Source organism: Leuresthes tenuis, unplaced genomic scaffold, assembly GCF_036924035.1.
Source record: "Leuresthes tenuis unplaced genomic scaffold, fLeuTen1.0.hap1 SCAF_8, whole genome shotgun sequence".
Classification (NCBI taxonomy): Eukaryota; Metazoa; Chordata; class Actinopteri; order Atheriniformes; family Atherinopsidae; genus Leuresthes; species Leuresthes tenuis.
This window is the reverse complement of record NW_027325362.1, coordinates 18,260,111-18,281,516: the sequence shown is the minus strand read 5'-3', so window position 1 is coordinate 18,281,516 and position 21,406 is coordinate 18,260,111. Positions and strand designations below refer to the sequence as shown.

Below are 21,406 nucleotides of genomic sequence, written 5' to 3'. Positions count from 1 at the left end.
CGTTAAGTGTTATTGCAACTGATCCGTTTCAAAGTCTGCCAAACTTCCACATTCTCCTCCACCGAATGAACCGTGTTCTCCTGCTAAGAAAAAACCCCCCAAAAAACAAAACTTTCAGTATTGTGAGTTCATATTGCTGTGACTTCCGTTTAAAAGAGAGACAGTTTACACATCAAAGCTACTTGGTTTAGTCAGGTTTTGCTTCTGATTCCACAGGATTCGCCTCATGTTACCAGTCTCACATACTGCCATACAATATAAACGTAGATAACAAAGAATTTGTTAGAATTTGAATAACGTTTTATCGTCAGCTTTCAATCAATGCATCTCAAGAGCAAATGCGTTGTTATCTTTTTGTGGAACTGCATGTCTGTCCATCTGAGTGACACAGATACCTTAAAACGACTATCAGGGTGAGTCTGAGTGTCTCGACTCTGTCACATATCCATTAGACATGGCTCAAATCTGAATTTCTTTTGGGCCTTTGGGCCATGTCTCTCCCTCACAACACTAGCCTGTGCTGTAACTGAGCCACAAGTGCCATTAGTAGTCCAGATAAGGTCCTGATGTGTCAGTGATCAGTCCTGATGATTGTAAAATAACACCCAAAAATGTAGCTGCATCAGAATTATTATTATTTACAACACTTCTACATTGTGAACTGTGGACTACTGGATGTTTTACACACTTTGAAATGAGACGGATCCACCTCAGGCACATAGATGCAGTTTGTTTGCTGATTTCTTCATTTCTACCACCCACTAAAACGCAAAGATATTTTGTCCAAATTAGACATTTATTGAAACTTATTGAGTCATGTTCCCTAAAGCACTTCTGGAGAAGTTCATGTACAGCCAGTTTTTCTAACTTGTCTGGAATGTAGATAACTAGTGAGATAGTAACTGGTAAAACATGCTAGTATGAACATATATTTTTGAATAAAGAAAAAGGAAAAACAGTTGTTATGTCTTATTAGTACTTGTGCAACTCATTTTTTCATCTCTTCATCTCTTTGTGAGCAACTTCATAGTGAAAATGCCATGAATTGTCCCACCATCGGCTGAACTATCACGTGCGTGTCGTTATCTCGGCACAGTGATGAAATGACGCCGGCTTCGGTGGCTGCACTCCAGACAGGACTCCTGTCCGCTTGGGTGGCAATTTTTGCTGGCAAGCGGTAGCCAGAGTAATTTGGAACGTCTGCATGCGTGTTAGGAGCAGCACGGCTGACTGGACTGTGCTGTAACTGAGAGTGGGCCTTTTCTTCAGCTGCGCCATCATTATCATTATTATTTTTTTTTTTAATTTCCTCGCAGTACTCATTACATTGAGGTTGTCAGTTTTGTGAAGAGGTTGGGCAGAAGTCTAAAATGGGCTCTTAGTGTGGTGTTAACAGGGTTCACGTTGAAATAACACCCCAGGCTTAAGGCTCCAGAGAGACAACATTGTTGCAGTGGTATTTCAAGGGTTATTGAACAAGTGGGGTTTTTTGCTGTTCAACTTATAATTACGCATGTCATGCTTCTACTGCAACTCATTAAACGGCGTCTGGTGCGGGTATTTTTACACATTCCCTGTAAAAACACATTAGTTTTATTATTATGTTACCCCATGCTTTCTGCAAATGAGGTACTTTTGGCCAATTCCTCAGCACTGAGAGAAACACCTCCTTTTTCCCTCTCCCTCTGAGTCTCTGCTAGATCCCCCGAACATATGCTTGCGTGTGTACTGTTTCCTCCGTGCTTTCGACTTCCAATTTCCCTGCTCTGTCTTAGTCCATCACATTGCAGCACCTGCTCAGCATGGTAACCTTTCTCATACCAGCTGTTTGCCCTGCAGTCAAAAGAATGATCCTGGTCCTAGCAAGTGTGGCTGCGGCTGCACCGTGCCTCTACAGTACAGTACAGTACAGTACAGTACAGTACAGTACAGTTAGTATTCCAGTGCTCCAAATGACAAGCCACATGCTTCTGTCCTGCCATTGCTGTAGCGTTGTAATGGACGAGACAATAATGATGGACAAAATCCTCATTAGTACTTTGGAAGGAATTTTCACCCCTGGCGTTGTAGGGTAAATGACTGGTGAACCCCCTGCCTTTGGCATAGACTAATTAGTAGTTTCCCATGTTTCTGTGCGGCCCAGCATGTCTCCAGTCAAGTCTGAAAAGGACATTTAACTAGGCCAATGTGTGTAATGCGATGACGGATGGGAGCCATGCTTGGTTACCCCCCCTCTCAACAGCAGGACCAGCGGCAGTCTCTACCAGGAGGGCAGGTGAGGCGGCTGCTGGAACCTGAAGGTCATCTGCTGCCCTGCCTTCCGGGCCGTTAGTTATGAGATTGAGCTCATCATTATGACAAATGTGTGAGAACACTGGGCCCAGATGAGCAGTGTAAACTATCCTTGGCAGATTTGACTTGTATGAAGGTCAGCTGTACCCAAATCGTTCAAAGAATATGTGACAGCTATTTGAAAACATTTCCTGATTGAGGTGTTCGCCTCTCATTTTTTGGTCACAGGCACAGATGTGCTTCAGTTTTGGGGCAGTTGAGTGATTGATTTGACTGTTGTAGACACCAAAGGGAAGGAAAAAAGAGAAGTTGTTTTACATAAAAAGTCATCTTTGGCATGTAAATGATCAGAAATATGTCATTTACAGGCCTCATTGCAACATGTCATGATTTCAGAATGTGATATTACACTTGGATCTTGTGCTTTTTCATCATTTGGTAGCTTTGATAGAACTTTGCTTCCCTAACAGGTCATTAAAACTTTGCCCTGAAAGCCTCTCCTTCAGGAAGTATTGATTGTTTGTATCCTTGTTGTTTCAGGTTCATGTGAAATGATACAAGCATCGGAGTAAGATTGAAAAAAAATCATCATCGCCTCAGTAATTTGGGCCTGCCACAGTGACATATTTGCTTGTTTAAGCTGAGGAGAATCACTTAGTAGAGACGCCAGAATAGCTTCCACTCATCACATTTCCTGTGTTGTTTCTCTTTAATACCCCCAGCAAAAGTTAACAGAATTGTTTTTTCATTTTCTCGGGGTAATAAAGATTAGAGTAAGTGTTTTTTCACAATTAACAGGGTAACACTTTTTAAAAAAAAAAAAAAAAACGATGACACAACGCACACATTCTGTTAGAATTGCATACCTTGATCAAGCGATAGAAAAGGCGCAGGCAGGTCTACTTCCACAAATTTTGGATAGTATGCAGTAAAGTCACTGAGCAACAGTAGAGCAGGTATTAAAGGGTTCCACTTGACTGAGACTCTACTTCCTCTGTCGCGGTTTGATTTGGAGCTGCATGATTTAGGGAAACATGACATATGCAATAGCAATGCTGACTATCGTGATGGCAGCAAGGCTTGTGATACATAAAAGAAATACTTCAGTATTTGGTGTTATGGTGTGGTTGATAACGAGGGCTGCGTTCCACTTTTGTACCTCTGCGTGCCAGTTAGTTCTAGAATGTGCTCAAAAGCAGCGCTTCATGTGGTCTGTGGAAGGTCGCCCTCATTAATGTGCCTGTGCTTGTCCTATTGTTTCAAGTTAAAACTTCTGCCCTGAAAAAGGCCATTGAAGGCAGTCCAAGTAATCTTTTTGCTATTCTCATATTGCCCATGCTGACGTTTCCGATAGCCATACGTTTTCAATATAGGGTGCATTTTTTAACCAAAATGTAAACGTACATGTAAGATGTGTCGAAATGTTCAGTTCCTTTAGAGTGCCCTTGTTCATAAATTGTGTACATATGATAAAACTGTGAGTAGCTTTAGAAAAGTGTGCTTTTAAAAATGAAATGAGCAGAAAAAAAAATGAAACCATTATTTGTGTGACGGCTCATGTCTAAGTGTGAAAGCTTTAATCTGGTTCATACCCATCTGCTCACACCTTGTGGTTAGACCCCTTCTTCCCCTTATTTGCCGTGAGCCTTAGAATATCGACATTTCTGAGCTGTAGATAGACACACTCTGAAAAGTAACCCTGGATATGCTTTTCTTTTGGCTATTGTGTGAACAGCTTCTTGCATCAGTTCCTTCTTACTGTAGAAATGCACTCTCCTGAACCCTTTCTACCCAGTATGCCTGCCATGCTCCCTCTTGCCTTCAATGTGTTTCCTTGCTTTATTGAAAAGAGAACAATGTGGCATGTCGACACATGCAAATCCAGAAATTCCAATTTTTCAATTAAAGGCAGAAAACAGTCCTATCATGCATGGCAGGGCAGCAGGAGGAGAATCGTCACCCAAAGACAGGCAGCAGGAGAGATGAAACAGTACTGTCAACAGTGCAGCAGCTCCTAATTGGAATTGGAAACATTATTATGCATGAATGACTCCTATTTTGCTAATGGAATAATTTGATGGAGATTGTACAGTAGAATTTGGGGATTCTGACGTGAGGATTCCCTCAGCGTCGATCCAGCCCTTTAATTGAAGAGACACTGGCTGCTACTCGTTGCAGAGCCTTCCATCTGCCAGCAGGAATGAAACGACAGAATCTTCCACCAACACCTGGAACTTTACTCATGGGACTGTTCTTCACCTTCCTCAGAAAAGCTGCATTGGTGAAAATGCTGTGAGTGTCAGAATATTTGCATTTCACCACTCTGGAAAATGTGTGTTTTTAGGCGCATGCATGTAAATGGCATCTGTCATGTGTGATGGCGAAGCAGCACATTACCAGTGCCCGACGAGTGATTCAACTAATTGCTCAGTAAATGATTTATGTCTCTCAGAAGCTTTCTTGGAGGAATAGGTAATGCATTCACCTCACAGTGCTGCTCCATTAGGTTATAGTTTAGCCCAAATAGAGTTCAACATGTCTTGCAGAGTCTGGAGACAGTCCTTGAAAGGCAGATAAAGTGTGCAAATTACTGAACGATTTCCTCTGAAAGTGGGAATCCCTATGAACTTAAACAGGTCTAACAGCGCTCTGATCGCTTCAACGCCCCCCCCTCCTCCCAACACCCTCCCATCAACACACAAACTCACACACAAGCTTATAAGTAGTCCTTCTCTTCTAACTGGATCGATTGGCTGGGTTAATGGCAAGAGCGCTTGACATTTTCAAGTTCGTTACACTGTTTTTGTCCCGGTGACTTGAGAGCGCGGGCCGGTGTCTCCTCCTATGAAGCCAGCTGATCTCTGAGGGCAGGTCAGGCTGCTGCAGGCCTGCTGCAGGCAAATCTGCATGCGTTTTTGAGGTGATCTGTGAGACATGCTCTTGTTGACTTACGAGGTAAATAAGAGCTTTTGCAGTCACGGTTTAACAGGATGGATGGAGAGCCGTGACATCACCGTTGTGATGATGTCGTTGTGGTGAGTGGGAGTACGTGAACACAAGGAATCGGCTCTCCGTGGCAGCTTATCGAGACTCGTTGCCAAGCATGCTGCTGTTTGTTGTTTCTTTGGAGCATGGGCACGCTTTGCTTCCTTTCAGCCTGGATGGTCTGTGCTCATAAGCTCCAGACTTCAGAACGAGGCTGTGTAAACGTACACCCATATACTCCTATTTCACTGTTTGTGCCAAGAACAAATCTAAGAGGCGTACAGAGATGTGTACACCTGCTGGGGTTTTTTTAGCGAGGTAATTGAACAGCACCACTTCTCCTGATCGAAAAAAAAAAAGAAAGTATATTGGTCTAAACAAAAATGATTGCAGTTTCTGAAAATATATTTTATTTGCTTAGCAACAGCATTTTATCATTTATCCCTGATTTGTGGGTATTTCAAACATAAAGCTGTTAGGAGCACATCTCTAAATTCACTTCTTCTGAGCTTGTAAATGAGGTTTATGATTTGATCCTGGTCAGTTTCATTCCAATACTGTTTTCCTGTTTGGGGAATAAATCCTCATCTTGTCATGCTTCTTCTCCTTGATCTTCCAAGGCCAGTTCTGCTGACTCAAAACCTTACTATATATATATATATATATATATATATATATAGTCTCTCTATGCTTTCACAAACGTCAGCCTGCTCTCTGCCTCAAACGAGCTGTCTGTATTTTGAGAAGGTTGCTTGTGAGAGCCTCATTACACAACTAGAAGTCGAGAAGTGAGCTTTAACTGTGATTGATCAGACTCTGAGCTCATCTACTGAGTCACTTGATCCCCAAGAAGGCAAAACTCTCCGTTCAGCTTGGCGGGCGGGCTGTTTGCGCTGTAATTGGCCAGATTGCTGCGGTGCCATGGTAGACACACAGGGTATTCACCATGGAGAAAACAAACACATGGAGATAAACACCTCCGTCAAACAATGAACTCTGAGCCCGCAAGTCCCTTTGTATTATTTGTAATGATTAGCTGGAGCTGAGAGACAAGCCAGTGGTTTTTTTTTGTTTTTTTTTTACGATTTTTATACACGCAGACAATTTTAGATTCTTTTTTTCCCCCCTCACTGCCAGGCTTGATTCTGAAAGTTATCCCGTAGAAGGCAAAAGTCTCTGATTTGACAGTTTAATAGCTTGTATTAATGAATCCGGGGTGCAAGCTTTGATCCCTGTCTCATCCAATGAACTCTTATATCAACACAAATGGATCAATGACTGTAGACACGTTGGAATAAACACGCCCAATCCAGAGAAATGAGCTGAGCTTGTTTGTGCATGCAAAGGGCTTGGAAGGGGTTTAATGTGGAGGTAAGGTGGCTGTGAAGGTTAAAACTTCTCTTTTGCTGTCGTGGCACTTTGGAATCCCATCCAAAACCAACCAGTTATGTCAGAGGTATTATATATTCTTTATATGAATGGAAGGATTTGACCACATAATCCTATTAGAAGCTTTAAAAATGGGACTATTTAAAACATTTTCATACATCAGGGAGGCAAATTATCTATACTGTCAAGCGTTTGATGTAATTTTTACCATGGGACTGTATAAAATAAATATATTAATTCAATAATCGTATATATTGAGATTATCATTAGTCAGTTTAAAAAAAAAAAAACTTCCAGGATAAAAACTCTTCAGATATAAAGTTATATAAAGCCACCCTGCCCTCCAACAGCAACCAAAAATATCTCTGCTAATTAACATGGTCTCATAGTTGTTTGTGTATTCTTATTTGACCCGACTCTTTTTTTTTTTTATCTAGTTCAACGTGGTCTCTTCCAAAACACTGCCCTGCTTTATGGTGTAGCGTTCTGTGGGCCTGTGTGAAAAGGTCGGTGAGGACACCCAGCTCAGGACTAGGAGATACAATCTTTTCTCTGCTCAAAGGCACCTCTGGGAGGCAGACCGCTTCAGCTAAATTGCTTATGGAAATAGCTCAACTCCTGTAATCCATTGTTGATGAGGACTGACATTAATGACCGATAATATCATTTTAATACTTTTGCTTGTTGGTTTGAAATAAAAAAAAAGCATGCAAGGATTGACTCACAGTAGCATGAGGCCAAGAAAGAAGATACTCGATGCCAGCAATGGGAGCAGTAGAGACTGTGTTGTTTGGATAAAAGGGATTAGTCTTGCTGCCCTTGTGGTGGTCATTGAGAGTTGGTGTGTTTGTTAGTGAAAGCCGATGGACACCTTTGGTTTTGCTAGGACACTGCATGTAGTGGCTGTTATTTCCAATGCAGGTGCTCTTTGGTGTCGGGAAGCAGGACATCTGTGTAGGTAGGCTAATGCTAATTAGCTGGACTGGGGGAGGACTTTTCCTTGGGGCGTGTTTGCAGACGCGCAGGTCTGGCTGCTGCTCATTTGATCAGCTTAGACAGTGCTGCAGGTGCGCTGCAGCCGGTCAGTCTTTGTTGTATGACCGACCCGTGGGCGCAGCGGGAAAAAATCTAGCTCATTTTACAGCCTGTGTACTGTATACCCTTTTAGCACTTGCTTTGATGAAGACTGATGGGGAAGCTGCTCTCTCATCTTCATTCCACACACGGAGGGCCTCCAAAAGCAACCGACCGCAAAGTCCGGCGACTTTCAGTCAGAGAAGGTCACTGATGACCCCGCTGTCCGCACACACTGTTTTCAATACATGTATATTCTTGGCTGGCCCTTCATCGGCCTGAAACGTCTCATCCTGCTTTCTTATGTGAGAGTGGGGATTGTGAGTCAGCTGTTTGTTTGAAGCTTTTGACTCGCAGGGAAACTGTGACGGAAAAAGACAAGGCAGCACAGAAAGATTGAAATACTAGACACGTCGAATTCTCATCGTACTGTAAGTCATCTTTTGCCAGCTCGCAAGTGGTCCGCCATTCTATAAATAGGTGTGAGGAGATGGTGGAGAGGAGACTTTGTTGGAGAAGGCATTTCCATGGAGACGGTCCACATTGGGCTTGGGCTTTACGAGTACACACGCAGAAGTATGTGTTTATTGTGCATTTCGTGGTTGTTAGGACAGCGTTGTTATAGCTCACGATGTAGGCAAAACTAAAACACGTTTGCTCCTTTCAGCTTGTTTAGGGCACTGGCGTCGACCCCAGTTCGCAGGATCCCCTTTTAACTTGGCAAACTACATAGCCTCCCGCAGAGAACTGTGTGTTTAAGAGCACACCACTCTGCTTATTTGAGAGTCTCACACACACAGATGGTATGCTAAACAAATGCAACAGTGTTCCTTCCCCACACGCATGCAAAACATCTCATCTGGATAGACGCACAAACAAGGATTTAAATCTTATTTTCATAGATAAGATGTTAAAGAGCACGCGTGGGAGGCTTTTGAGCCGCACTGGCATCTCTCGACCCACAAGCGGTCCGAAGAAGACATGCTGTGTGCTGCATAATGTTGCTCTCGAGTTATTTTGGAGTGGCCACATGTCCAGCATGTGGCAGCTATATCAAATGACAGTATGTGAATGCTTTTCCTTCAGCTGTTTCCTTGTTTGCTGTTGTGGGTTACAGAGTGTGACTGTCATCCCGGGGGTGTTGAACTAATTGTGGGTGGGGCCTTCAGGGGTTTTTTCCCCCCATTGGAGTGAAAATAAAGTAAAAATAACATAAAAATTACCATGAGAATATGGAGAAACTCAGCACATACATTCTCCAGTGATCATGTTAATTGTTTGCCTTCTGTAGTGTAATAGACAATTATTAGAAGACAATGATTTGCATGCCAGCCATATGTTAAACAAGTTATTCCTCCACACAGCCACTGCAAATATAGTTCAAATGGTTGTCATTCAGCCAGATTGCTGCCTGAAATCAATCTGGCTGTTTATTTTTCAAAGGGAAATATCTAAGCAGTGAGGAGGCAGAGGAGCCGAGTCTTGCATCTGACTGGATCAGTGAAGCACCTCCAGCAGATCTCTTAACCCGCGCTGTTAGAGCCTTAACCTGCCTGGCAGGATCATGAAGGGATTCCCAGCCTGGACATTAACTGGATGTAAAGGAAAACCAATGAAGGGTGACTGTGAGAGTGGAAAGGAAGGTTAGGAGTCTCTCCAGTTTTTGATGTGTAATGTTCGGGGCTTCTTTCAGCCTATGGCAGCGTTTCAAGTTGCATCATGTTGAGCTGTCTGGTAAATCCAGGTATGTTACACCTGGATTTTGGAATATGGGAGAACTTCCTCTTGCCAAAAGTAAAGGCCACGAAGTTTGCATGTATGTGACGAATGGGCTGTTTTATTTAGGTGAGAGGAGAAGTAGATACACGTGTTCCCAGAGCTATTCAAAGTCCCTGTGCTGCTGTTGCCTGGGTAACACTTGGCACCATGAAAATGTCCTCTTTTCAACAGAGGATTGAAGGTTATCCATCTCACGCTCTCTGCTACCGATATATAACCAAAAAAAAGAAAAGACTTGTCCATATATCTGCTGATATACAGAACAAAATTTCTCCACGCAGAAAAAATGTAAACTGCACTCAGTACGCTTAACCTCCCGGTATTAAATTAGCTCTCTGAAATAAACGTAACCCTGTGATTCAGTCTGTGTAATTGAATTTGAAGTGTATGCGTCTTTTTACTCACAATTTAATTTAGACTCTTGTCTTTTCTTTTTTTTTTTTTTTTTGTTGTCCAAAATAATTAGAATTTTCCTTTCCCACTGCAGGTTCCGAGGAAAAATGAATAAAGATTCATATTTCCTGTCTTTCTCTTTGTTGCCGCTTGGCTCATAGCTGTGTCCTAAGCTTGTGTTCATATCAAGTCTTGCGACATAAGTCTTTGCGTGTGGTATTTCGACAACAGAGTCATTTTACATGTGAACACAGATTAAACTATTAAGGAACACGGTTCAGTCAGAAGTCAGAAGAATCTACCTTGCTTTGAAAAGTGCTAATTCTCATTGAAGAAGCTACATCTCATTAACTCTGCACTCTACATTACCTTGTTCATAAACGACCAGTCCATGGTGCATTCAAATACACCCTGTAAACTTAGAAATGTATTCTTAAATCACTAAAATCAACGGTGGTCTAAAATGGTGAAATGTCTTTCATTTTTATCTTCCTTTGTTTAAACAAATGCTTTTTTCTCACAGTCCTTCACTCACACAAACAACATGTGAAAGCAGTGTTCAGATAGATACCTTTCGACTGTTTTGCTACAGAAATGGCGTTTTTGCTACGGGAGACAGCATGATAATGAAAGATGGTACCTCATCCATGTTGTCTTGAAGACAGCATATTGAACAAATAAAGGCTACAGACAGTTTGATGATTCAGGGCTTTCATGAGGAAAATAGTTTCTTCTACTCCATTTTACACATAAATAGTCCCGGTATATAAAACGGGAACGTTGAACGTTGTATTTTAGGCTGTCATCTTTCTGCAGCTTTACGGCTGTTGATAGAAGGCTGGGATGAATAAGTACCTTGTACATCGAAACTCGTCATGTGAGGAAGCTGTCCTAAGTCCTAAGTTAGCCTCCGTTTCTCCAGAGACAAATGACAGGCCTATAAAAAGTATATTGACGTAGCCAACCAGAGTTACAGCCCAGGCTCAGATTGTGGTAAAACTTTAATCTGTGTTCTTATACTACAACTCTCAGGGGCAGTTACTCTCCATCCTGAGGCCAACAGGGTTGCAACACGTGCAAAAAGCCAGTTTGCAGTTTTTTTTTCAGGCAAGGTAGATGAAAGACCCCTCGGTTTTGGCATAAATGGTGAGCGTAGAACCATGTTTAACTCTACATATAGCGTTGAGAATCTGGCTGTGTAATTTGAATTTGTTCTTAATTTCTGATGCTTATATTGTTCCCCGTTCTGCTCCAGTATCGTAATTTTCAGCAACTATTCATGCGACGATGTGCCAGTGGGTTGTTGTTACTTTTTGTGGAGCCGAGTGATGCTAAGAATGAGTGCTTTGTAATCATTACACAAACTCGGATCAACAGACATGCAGAGAAACACACTCGCAGTCTTTTTTTTCTCCTACACAGTCCCTCCTCTCCTCTCTGATGCTTGCTCACCACCTCTCTCTGGCTTGTGCCTGCACTTCCTCCCCCTCACGCCCACGCTTTCACTCTCCATGCTGGTCATCAGCTTTATCTCCAGGCTTGGGAGGATGTGTGTGTGTGTGTGTGTCTCGCTCTCTCTCTCTCTCTCTCTCTCTTTTGTTTTTTTTCAATACAATGTAAACAAAACAAAAAGCACTCATATCCTGCAACATTTTTGCCATTTTTGGGCTTCACATACCTGATAAAGTCAGCAGTGTGCACTCTCAGACCATTCCAGCTCTCCAACAACACCAGCCATGTTATGCTGTTTCTTTTCCTGGTTTAAAAACTTTATTTGGGTAACGCATGAGGCAACAGATCAGAAACCATCCTCATCTTAGGTATTCTGCCCCACAGTCTCTTTTTTTTCCTTTACCGTCCTTTTATAGTCCCCAAGAAACATGCAGTTGAAGCTACTTTGTTTCCTTATTCCATTATGAATGAAGGCAGTTTTCAGCCCATCCATTCATCTCTGCTGCTAACCTGTCAACCTCCATCTCTGCTCAACCCGCCTGTATCCCCCTTTGAGTCTGCATTTCACATGAAAAAAGGGCAAAGGAGTAGCGCATCTTTGCATCATGCACATACTGAAAATGTGTGATGTCTATTGGTTTGTGGGAACCCTGGAGCGTGGCTCTGATAATTTCTCTGTCCAGCCCTGCAGCAGAGCTCCCACAGCCACACACACCTACTGTGAATGTCCACATATAATTATCATGTCCTTGAGAGAGGAGGCTGATGGGCGGGTTCACCGGGGGATGTGGTTGTCTACGAAGTGGTTAGCTTGAGTCCATCACATTGCACTTATTACCTGGACAGGTTATTTTCTGTCCATCCTTGAGCTTCTGTCATGTCTGCCTATCATCAGGGAGCATCCAGGGAACCCCAGTAAAACGATCAATTTTCTTCAGAAATAAACTACTTTCATTGGCCAGCAGTCACTCAGTGGCCCCTCACCCCTCCTTACCCCTCATATTCAGGCAGTAGGGGGTACTGGATGTTCTAAATGTGTTGGAAATTTCATTTACATCTCCTTTTCCTTTCCTATCTCGTTCTCTTCATCTTTCCTTTCAGCGACCAGCGATTGCCTGCCCTTCCCTGGGGCTTATTGCCTTTCTCCTACTATGGCTGGAGATGCAGAGGGGCTGAATGAACCAGACAGAAAGAAGATATGAGACGGGAAGATAAGGGTCTCTTAGTGGAAAAAGTCAGATCAGAATGCAAATCGCTTGGATTGAACAGTAAATGTTGGTCACTTTGGGGCAGAGTCATCGAGAAGTCAGTTTTGCAGGATTTTGCAAAAAAGTCCAAAAATGAGACGACAGAGTTTGTCATCCTTTTTATGTACTCCACATACAGTATAAATTAGCTGTATGGGCACATGAGTACAAGATGAAAATGGCCGTCATCTATCTGTGGCATCCTTTTTGCTTTTAAGATGCCGTCATTTCCAATCTGCTGCACACGTTAACTCACTTAACAGGGAATAAATAGCGTTCCCATTACTTTGCTGGCACTTGTCTTTCAACGGCTTCCTGGTCTACTGGGCTGATATGATGTGCTGTGTGAAAGCACACACCATGTTCTGACACCTATCAGGGTTTTGTGTTGTATTATTCGTATTATAGGCCAGCTTGTTGAAGCCAAGCTGAGGGAGAAATCTCCTTCTTCTCCTGTATGTTTAAACCTCAGTGTGAGGCTTGTGATGGAGGGTCCACCATCAAAGCTGTCAAAGCTGTGTTTGCGATTACACAATGTTCATAATGCTGGTAATTCCAGGGCATGCAAACATTTGGGTTTGAGTGTTCATCCAAAGGCATAAAGTCAGAAATTAAACTTTTGGTTTAAAAGTTTTTGGTTTGTGCAACATTTATGTTAAAAAGGAAAGGGACCACAGTCCAGTTGTTTGGGCAATCCAGGGGTTAACTTTCACTAAAATCTCAGAGAAAGAGAAGACCAAATTGTGCAAAATTCAAAGCTTTATAAAGATTTCAGGCTTTGCTCCAACAATCAGCATCTATTTGCAGACTCGATGATACACAGTTCCTCTCTGTGCAAACACCCTTAGAGGACAACCTCCTCAGCGTGTGCACCTCAAAATTTAGCTTATGAAGTTTTCAGACCCTTTTGATGCATTTTGGAAACTAGTCTTGATGAATCTGAAATATAACTTTTTGACCATGATTAATCAAGGGAAGTTAGAGAAATAGATGTCAAAATTTCATGAGAACTTTTCCAACTAAAAAGCACAGGGATGATGATGCTAAGGGATTACTTTGGGTAACTTTACACTGGCAGAGGGAAGAATGGGTAGTTAAATACCATTAAAATCTCTAAGCAAACATTAAACTGCCTTTAAACAGCTGGAGATGAAAAATGAAGATAGCTTCTACATAAAGATGATTATTTTAACTCACCTGGACTTCCACTATGGACTAAATCAAGAAGGACAAGCAGGACGTTTTACTATATCAGTTTGGAAAAGTTAATTTGCCTGAAATGTTTAAGAACTTTGTCAAATTTAACTGTATGTCTCTTAGTCAGAGAAGCAAAAATTTTAACAAATGGTACCCAAATACTTTGCTTTTCACTATAAGCAGAAGATTTATTTAGGCTCATGGACTCTAAAGTAGTCGGTTCAGAAAACCTAGCCGGACACCGACTCCTATTCGTAACAAGTTGACTCGCATAACTTGGCGTCCGTGACATCCAAGATTAACCATTAGCCAGACATCTGAGTCTTCTGGACATTGCTGATGAGTCGTTTCCAGTAATTAAAGCTGCTCGGGAACACACCCGATGCACATGCATGGGGAATGTGTAGAGGTGGCAGAATGTTAGGAGTCTGGCCTTGGCTCAGAACTCATGTAAACACTCCAGTATAAGCTGTTGCAGGTCGGGTTGCGCTCAGGTGATAAACATGCAGACTGACAACACGAAAAGCAGGTAACTGTGGTTACGGCTTGTGTGACTGTGAGCTGAGCATCGTGAGGACTTTAGGTTTGAAACGTCTGCTGTCAATGGAGATGGGTCCCTAAACAGCACTGAGCACATAACACACTGTGCCATAAGTCAATCAGTAAATCAATACGTGGCAGCCACTTAATATCTCAGTGTGACGAGGACAATAAAGCATGTTTCAAAGTCACACATGTCTCACACATGGTGAAAAACTGGTATCTTTCAGTTGGATCACTCCGTTTGTAACTGAGACTGTCAGATATTGTATTCGGATGATTGCCAGGCTTTTCTTCAAGCCGTTCACATCACCATACGTACAGTCTGCAGGGCATGCATGGCAATATTATTTCGCTACTGCTGGCAAAATGGCATGTTTTTACTTTATTGCTGCTTTCCTCTCAACTCTCACTTGTTTGTTGCTTATTGTGCTTTATCCAGGAGAACAGGTGTTGTCAGTGCGGATTGAACCATGTGGGACCTTTTGTGTCAGGAGGACAAAGTGGTACGGTCAAGTGTGTGCGCATTCTGTGTGATCTGACTCTTTCTGTTAGCTAGTATCTAGAGAGAGCAGCTGTTCTCTTTGGCAATCTAATAAACAGAAATAAACGGAGTCCCTACCCTCCTTCGCTGTCTCTGTGCTGCAGGTCTGGTGACAGAGAGAAGTCACAGTAACTACTGTCACTGAGGGGCGAAACTCACATTTTGAATGACACATTTTGAATTAAACTTTGAGCTCAGTCATACTGTATTAAATTACAGTCAACTCTAAAAAAAAAAAAAGGGGGGGGGGGGGGGGTTTGTAATGTTAAGTTGATTTGGTAGACCTTAGGCTCTGTTTTTGCTCTTGAAGTTAAATTGGAGCTTATTAACCAAATATATTATTCTGGTACTGTACTGCTATAACTACGCTTGGCTGCCAAATTGAAAATGAGACAAAGCTGCTGTTAATATTCCACATCGCAGCTCCAGAAATTCTACAGGTGCTGTTCCTCTTGCCAGCAACTCACCAGAGGAGACAGTTTTTTGTCAGTTTCAGACCACCTTGGAGTCATTTGGCTCTTGATGCCCCACCCAAGAGTTGATGCTGTATGCCTGGCTTGTCATAGATGAGGAAGACTCAGTAATTAATGCTGCAACATGCTGTCTCCGTACAAAGGTGCATTGCCTATCTTAATGTTGAGGACTTTGGGTCTGGAAGTCTTACTATGATATCTCACTTGACTTCTTTGCTCACTGCTTCAGAGAACTGACAGGGTCGTCAGTTGTTGAAACTGGCCTCCTTCGGAACCAGGTAGCTTGCCTCAGTTTGTGCTCAAAAGATTATATCAAACACAATTAATAACAATGGAGAGCATTTTTTTCAATAGGTGTCCTCGACCATCCCATCAGGAATTAGTTTTGCTTGTTTGCACTTGTAGAAACTAGGAGAAAGGATGTCACCAGTGCTGGTAACTGCAGCACCACTCCAGGGTAGCTCATCTTTGAGTTGACAGCTCCTGAATTTCCGCAGGTCTGCATACCGAGAAGTAAAGACTTCCCGTCAGTGTGCATCATACTTTTCTTTTAAAGGTATAAGATAAACCACAGACTTGATTCACCAAATTGTTCTTTGCGATGTCTTGTATAACTCCTACCTCGAGCAAAAACTCAAATGGGCATAAAGTGTGCCTTCAAATGCAGTTCACCGCGGTTGAAAGTAATTTAATAAAAAGTAATTGTTTGTGTAGTGTGAAGGAAAAGTTATAAAGTAGATGTCCTCACTGATTGGAACGCTGCTGGTGGAAAGAACACAGTTGATGTACCATAAGAGGGTTGCCACAATTCCAGTGCCATACATCTACCGGCTGCACACTGTTATGAATATAAATGTCACTGAAAGTGTTGTGTGAATGTGTTTGCCCTGGGATGGAACTCTGTTCTAACCCTGGTGGTACAGTGGAAGGCCCGTCTTAGGCCTCTTATGACTCTTATGCAGGAAGAAGCCAGTTTGTGTTCCGTTGTAAAAATGATTTAGGAATCCAAGGCTTCCAGAGTCTTTAGAAAAAGAAGTTTAAGGTTTAATAAGCAAGGTTATATCCTTGCAAATGCAACATAAAACTTGGCCCCTTGCCCAGCATTGCAAACAAGAGTAGTAGCAGTGTTTAGAAAGGGACAGAAGGACCAAGCTGAGCAAAGCATTAAATCCCTTAAATTAAACAGAATTTGCCATTTGCTTCACAGCAGTTTCATGTCCATACACACACTTCCACACAATCACGTGGGGTTCTGCCAGTGAAGATGGAAAGAATGTGTGAAGGACGGATATCTGCACAGAAAACAGACAAGTGGGAGGGGATTTTGGTTGAACTGAACGCTATGTTTTTATAGCCGCAATTAGCTGATACCTGCACTACCTTGGCCCAAATGTTGCTGCCCTGAAATGTGCCAAACGCAGCGAGAGAAGTGTTTCTTCAATAAAACACCAGAGCACGCTCCTGTTGGGTGACAAGACAAGACTCTTTCAGAAGAACTCCCCGTACTCCCGAGACACCAAAACGAGTCCTCGTACATGGGCTGAAAATGAGTAATAAATGAGCTTCACTGGTTGTGTGAACAGTCAAGGTGTTGTCTTTAGGTTCCACTTTATCTCCATCTAATCTTTCCTCAGTGCTGGGAGGCAGGGAACATCCGAGTGTGTACTTTGAAGGTGAAAGTATTTTAGTCATTCCAGTCGTCCATGACTCTGTTATACACTTGTATAACCCCCCCCCCCCCACACACACACACACACTCACACACACACACACATGTTTGTACTTCTGTCTGTGTGCGGACAGTCATTGACAAAATAGCCTCTGCAACTCCTTACTTAAAATAAATAAATTAAACATAACCCTCCCACAGCCCTTTTGAGAGTGAGGAGCAGCCAGCATATCACCTCTTTCTTTTAAACAAGCACACAACGCACGTATTTGCATATTTTCAAACTAAATCACACCTAATCTTGGTTTTTGGGGTAAAGCAGCTGCAGGCTGGTCCTATCTTTCATCTCCGGGTGTCAGCTGCCGCAGCAGCGACTGCCTCGCGTCCTTTCTGAAATGTATGCAGGAAATTTCTTGTCTCGCACACCGTACTTTGATTTCCTGACAAAAAAGAAGTACCCAGAGCCCGTGACAGGAATAGAATAAAAAACCAAACCAAAAAAAACCAAAAAAACACTTTCATGTGTCATTACTTCCAGCCTTTCTTTTAGCCCGCAGTAATGTGCTGTAGATCCTGATGGTGCCTGTTTTGAAAACTGGATTTGGGTTTGCTAATTTCCATTTGTCTTGTGATTATGTTGTCTTTGTGAAAGATGGCGCTCCACAGCTTGACATGTCTGTGTGTTTGTGTCTCTCCTCCAGCATGAGGTACTGCCTGCTCCTTTCACCCGTCAGACCGTCAGGAGAGCACATGGCCTACGGTCGGCAGCCCACTCCGCACTGTTCACCCAGCCTACCACTGCCCTGTCTCCACAGGTTAGTGTTCTTGTGAGTGTGCACGTCTTTAAAAAAAAAAAAAAAAAAGGAAAATAGGCTCGGTATTGATTTCTGTGCCATTTTACGACCTCAAGAGCAAATCCATATTTCATCGATATGAGGTCAGTTTTGTGTATGTCTCTGGCTCATCGATGCAGGCATCAGCACCGTCAGCTTTTTCTGACACCTTCATCAGCCATTTCTCTTGTTCAAGTCATTTCAAAAGGTCAGTTATGAAATAGTTTTTCTTTATGAAGCCAATATGTAGATCACTGTGGGATGGATGGATGGACATTGGCCAGCTAGAAATTGTAAACTGCATCATTCTGCCTTGAGAAGTTGCCAATTATCCAAAACAGTTTAGTAGCACTGGGTAGTTCTTTAAGGTCATTCTCTGCCTAGATGCATTTTAGGGGGTTTGTGAGCGATCACTTAAGATACATAAACATATGATAAAGACGTGAACTTTGAATTCCGAGCTTTAAAAAAAAAAAAGGTTGAAAGAAAAGATATGCTTAAAATAAACAAACTTTATTTAATTTCTCCTCTTGCTCCAATGCTTCACGTCCACTTCTGCTCTGTGTTTGTGAGGTTGGACAAAAAAAGTTTTTTTGGCACTAAACGTACCAATGGCATTTTATTCATAAGCGGAACATATTGTTCAAATCGTGAGGTGTAAAAAAAACACCTCACGAGCAACAGAGAGCGACAGTGCATGCAAATATGCAACAGTGCGGTAAACGAAATACTGAAAATATGTGATTGAATCAATTTTAATCAAATTTGACTATTAAAATAATCTAAATTATTGCACAGGCTGTCTTTACCATTGGCAGCTGGCTTATTGATTTTTCTGTCTTCATCAATCTAAAGCCTTCTGTTTGGATCTGATGTCGGGGCAACCACATAGATTCAACACTTCTGCATTTAAATGTCATTTCAGTTTCAGTTTGATGTCTGGAAGAGAGTCAGTGACATGATGACACTTCTTAGAAACGCTGTAATCTGAAACTGTGGACGTAAACCAAATCCATGTTATGTGTTCAGCGTATGTTACTGTGGTTAAAATAGAGCTGGTACACCCATGATCTGTAAGAGGAAAAAATATGCACGGCTCAGGCCTAAATGTTCTGGCAAGATGAATTCCACGACCGACAGGAGAGACCCGGAGCTTTGGCGCTGTGACTCCTCCTTTTCTAAGTTGCTGCCGAAAGTAACATAAGTAACATAGAAAATGAGCAAACAGATTTAAACGTCTCATTCATTTGTCCAGAGTGGGTTCACATCCATTTTTTTTGTGCTGTACATTTGCGATTGAATCAACCAGATTTGATCAGGGGGTAGATTCATAGTAATACAATGAAAATAACGGATCGTTTGCATATAACTCAATCTGATGATTAACAATGGGCCCATGTAGTGGAGAAGCCTTTGAAGGCTGATGAGGCAGCCTTTTGATAATTCTATTACCAGAAAAATATCTATTGAAATGTATTCAGAAATGTTCAAAGCAACCTCGCTACGCTGGTGTAATTGCCATGATTCTGTCTTGTTGACATGAATTAGCAGCGTGTGTCGCCATATGAAGCCAGCGTCACGTCTTGTGACGTGTTTTCTCCTGCAAACGAGTGATACTTTGACATGGATGCTTTTAGATGATAAACAGAGCCTCTTAATGACATTTGGCTTTGATGTGAAAGCAAACTTTAAACCACTTCAAGTCATTTCAAGGTGTTTGCCCACCTCCATGGGGCTTTCAAATCGAAGATTTCTCACCGTTGCCGTTTGGTGTCCATGTGTCGCTTTCATCTGTGCAAACTTAAGGATTTGCTTGCTCAAAACTTGGGATTTTTCTATCTGCAGTTTTCTGAGAATGATCATATAATACATTTTTAATGAGCTAATATTGTAATAGTTACAGACTGTATTTAAAACCAAAATCGATATTTGCACAGGTGTGGGTAATTCTCGTCTTTGCGTGCTATTACCTGAGGATTAGCGCAACACTGTTGCAGCGTTCTCATCACAATGGCATAACAGTGGCCTTCCAGTCGATTGTGACAAACCGCCATAAGATCTGGCAGAGCAACTTCTCACCGCTTCCTCTTTCTCCTTCCTTCGCCTAATCTCCAACTTGGCTTTGTCAGACCGCGACTCTTTGCACTTGGTATTCCTGTGAGAAAGGGCCAGCTAGAATTCAATAAGGTAGACGCATTATGTTAAAAAGATCAGCTCAAGGTTAAGTGCGTATATTTTCTCCAGGAAATGCACTTGGTCCTCTAACAAACTTGCACGGGATGAAATTTTTATGATGCGAACAGGATATTTGTTCTTTGAGTGCTCGCAATCCTTACGCCTTTGGATCGCAGTGCATTAGCTCATCCCCTCTTCTGTATGTGCATGTTGTGTGTTTGTATCTGTGTGTATTTGGGCTATATGAAATGGAGAAAGGCTCTGTGGTTTGCACAGCGCGGTGGTTGTTTTACAGTGTAAAGTGAGCAGGGGCTTTCTTCAGACTGTGTTTACATTTCATGCTGTGGGCCTCTCGGAAATGCGTTGGAGGGCAGTTTTGTGAAGAGAAACAGAGGAAATTTATACATTACATACGCTGCTGGACGATAGTAAGAACACCTGCCATGGGTTCAAGGCTTCATTCACAACGGGATGAAACATCGAAGCTGGTAGGGAGCTAGTCAGTAGTCCCGAGTGTCTCTCCTCCTGCCATGAATCCACCAGAGAGAGCTGTTTGTTCAGAGGACAGGGGAGGAAGGAGGCATGGGAGGCCCAGCAGGGAGTGTCTGTCTCACCAGGTCTTCTTGTCTCTGCTAAGTAGAGCTCAGGATGATATTGTCATTACTGCAGTGAAAGTGATGCAATGATGCTGTACAGAAGCTTTATACAGTGAGAATCATCGTGCACACACTTGTGAGAAATGACTCTAAACAAGGCTATTTCATCATCTGACATATTTGTTGTGCTCTGTTAATACTTTCCCCCTCTTTTTTCCCCGTCTATTTCTATTTTCGTGCGCCTGCATTGCTGCAGCACTGTATCTCCTCCTTGGCTATGCTGGCACTCCTCCCGCCTCCCCTCTGTCGCTCTTTGGCATCCTTCAGTTTAGCTGCAGCTTCCCACGAGGCCTCGTGGGCCACGGCTGTGTACACACTTGCGCGCGCACAGAGCCACAAGAGCAGCACAATTCACGCATGAACCTCTCGACCCATCTGCGACTCAGTTCCTCCAGAAGGACAGCCGTGACAGTTGTCAGATCTCAGGCCGACACATGGAGAGAGAAATCTAAATGAGGAGGAAACAAAGTTGTTGGCTCCCCGTTGGAGTCGAGCTTGTGCGGTTGTCGTTGCTCCGTGTTTACGGCTTTGAACCACAGGGGACATTCGTGGATTGATTGAAGATGAGATGGATGTTGAGTAAAACTGGGAGCAATGATCAGATGGAGATGAAGCACCAGGGGAGTACACTGAAAGCTGTTGAGCAGGTCACTGTCAGGCACTTTTCATCTGGAGACTCCCATTTCTTCACACAGCCTTTATATGTCA

The 21,406-nt window shown here is 42.6% G+C and overlaps 1 protein-coding gene across 1 annotated transcript in view; it reads left to right on the top strand.

Annotated features, from left to right (window-relative positions):
* The window catches only part of mcu (mitochondrial calcium uniporter), a 47,747-nt gene that overhangs the window by 3,846 nt on the left and 22,495 nt on the right, over positions 1 to 21,406 (top strand). The window contains exon 2 of the mRNA XM_072391212.1: positions 17,736 to 17,849. Within this exon, the coding sequence (XP_072247313.1) occupies positions 17,736 to 17,849 (114 nt within the window). The remainder of the gene's footprint in view (positions 1 to 17,735; positions 17,850 to 21,406) is intronic.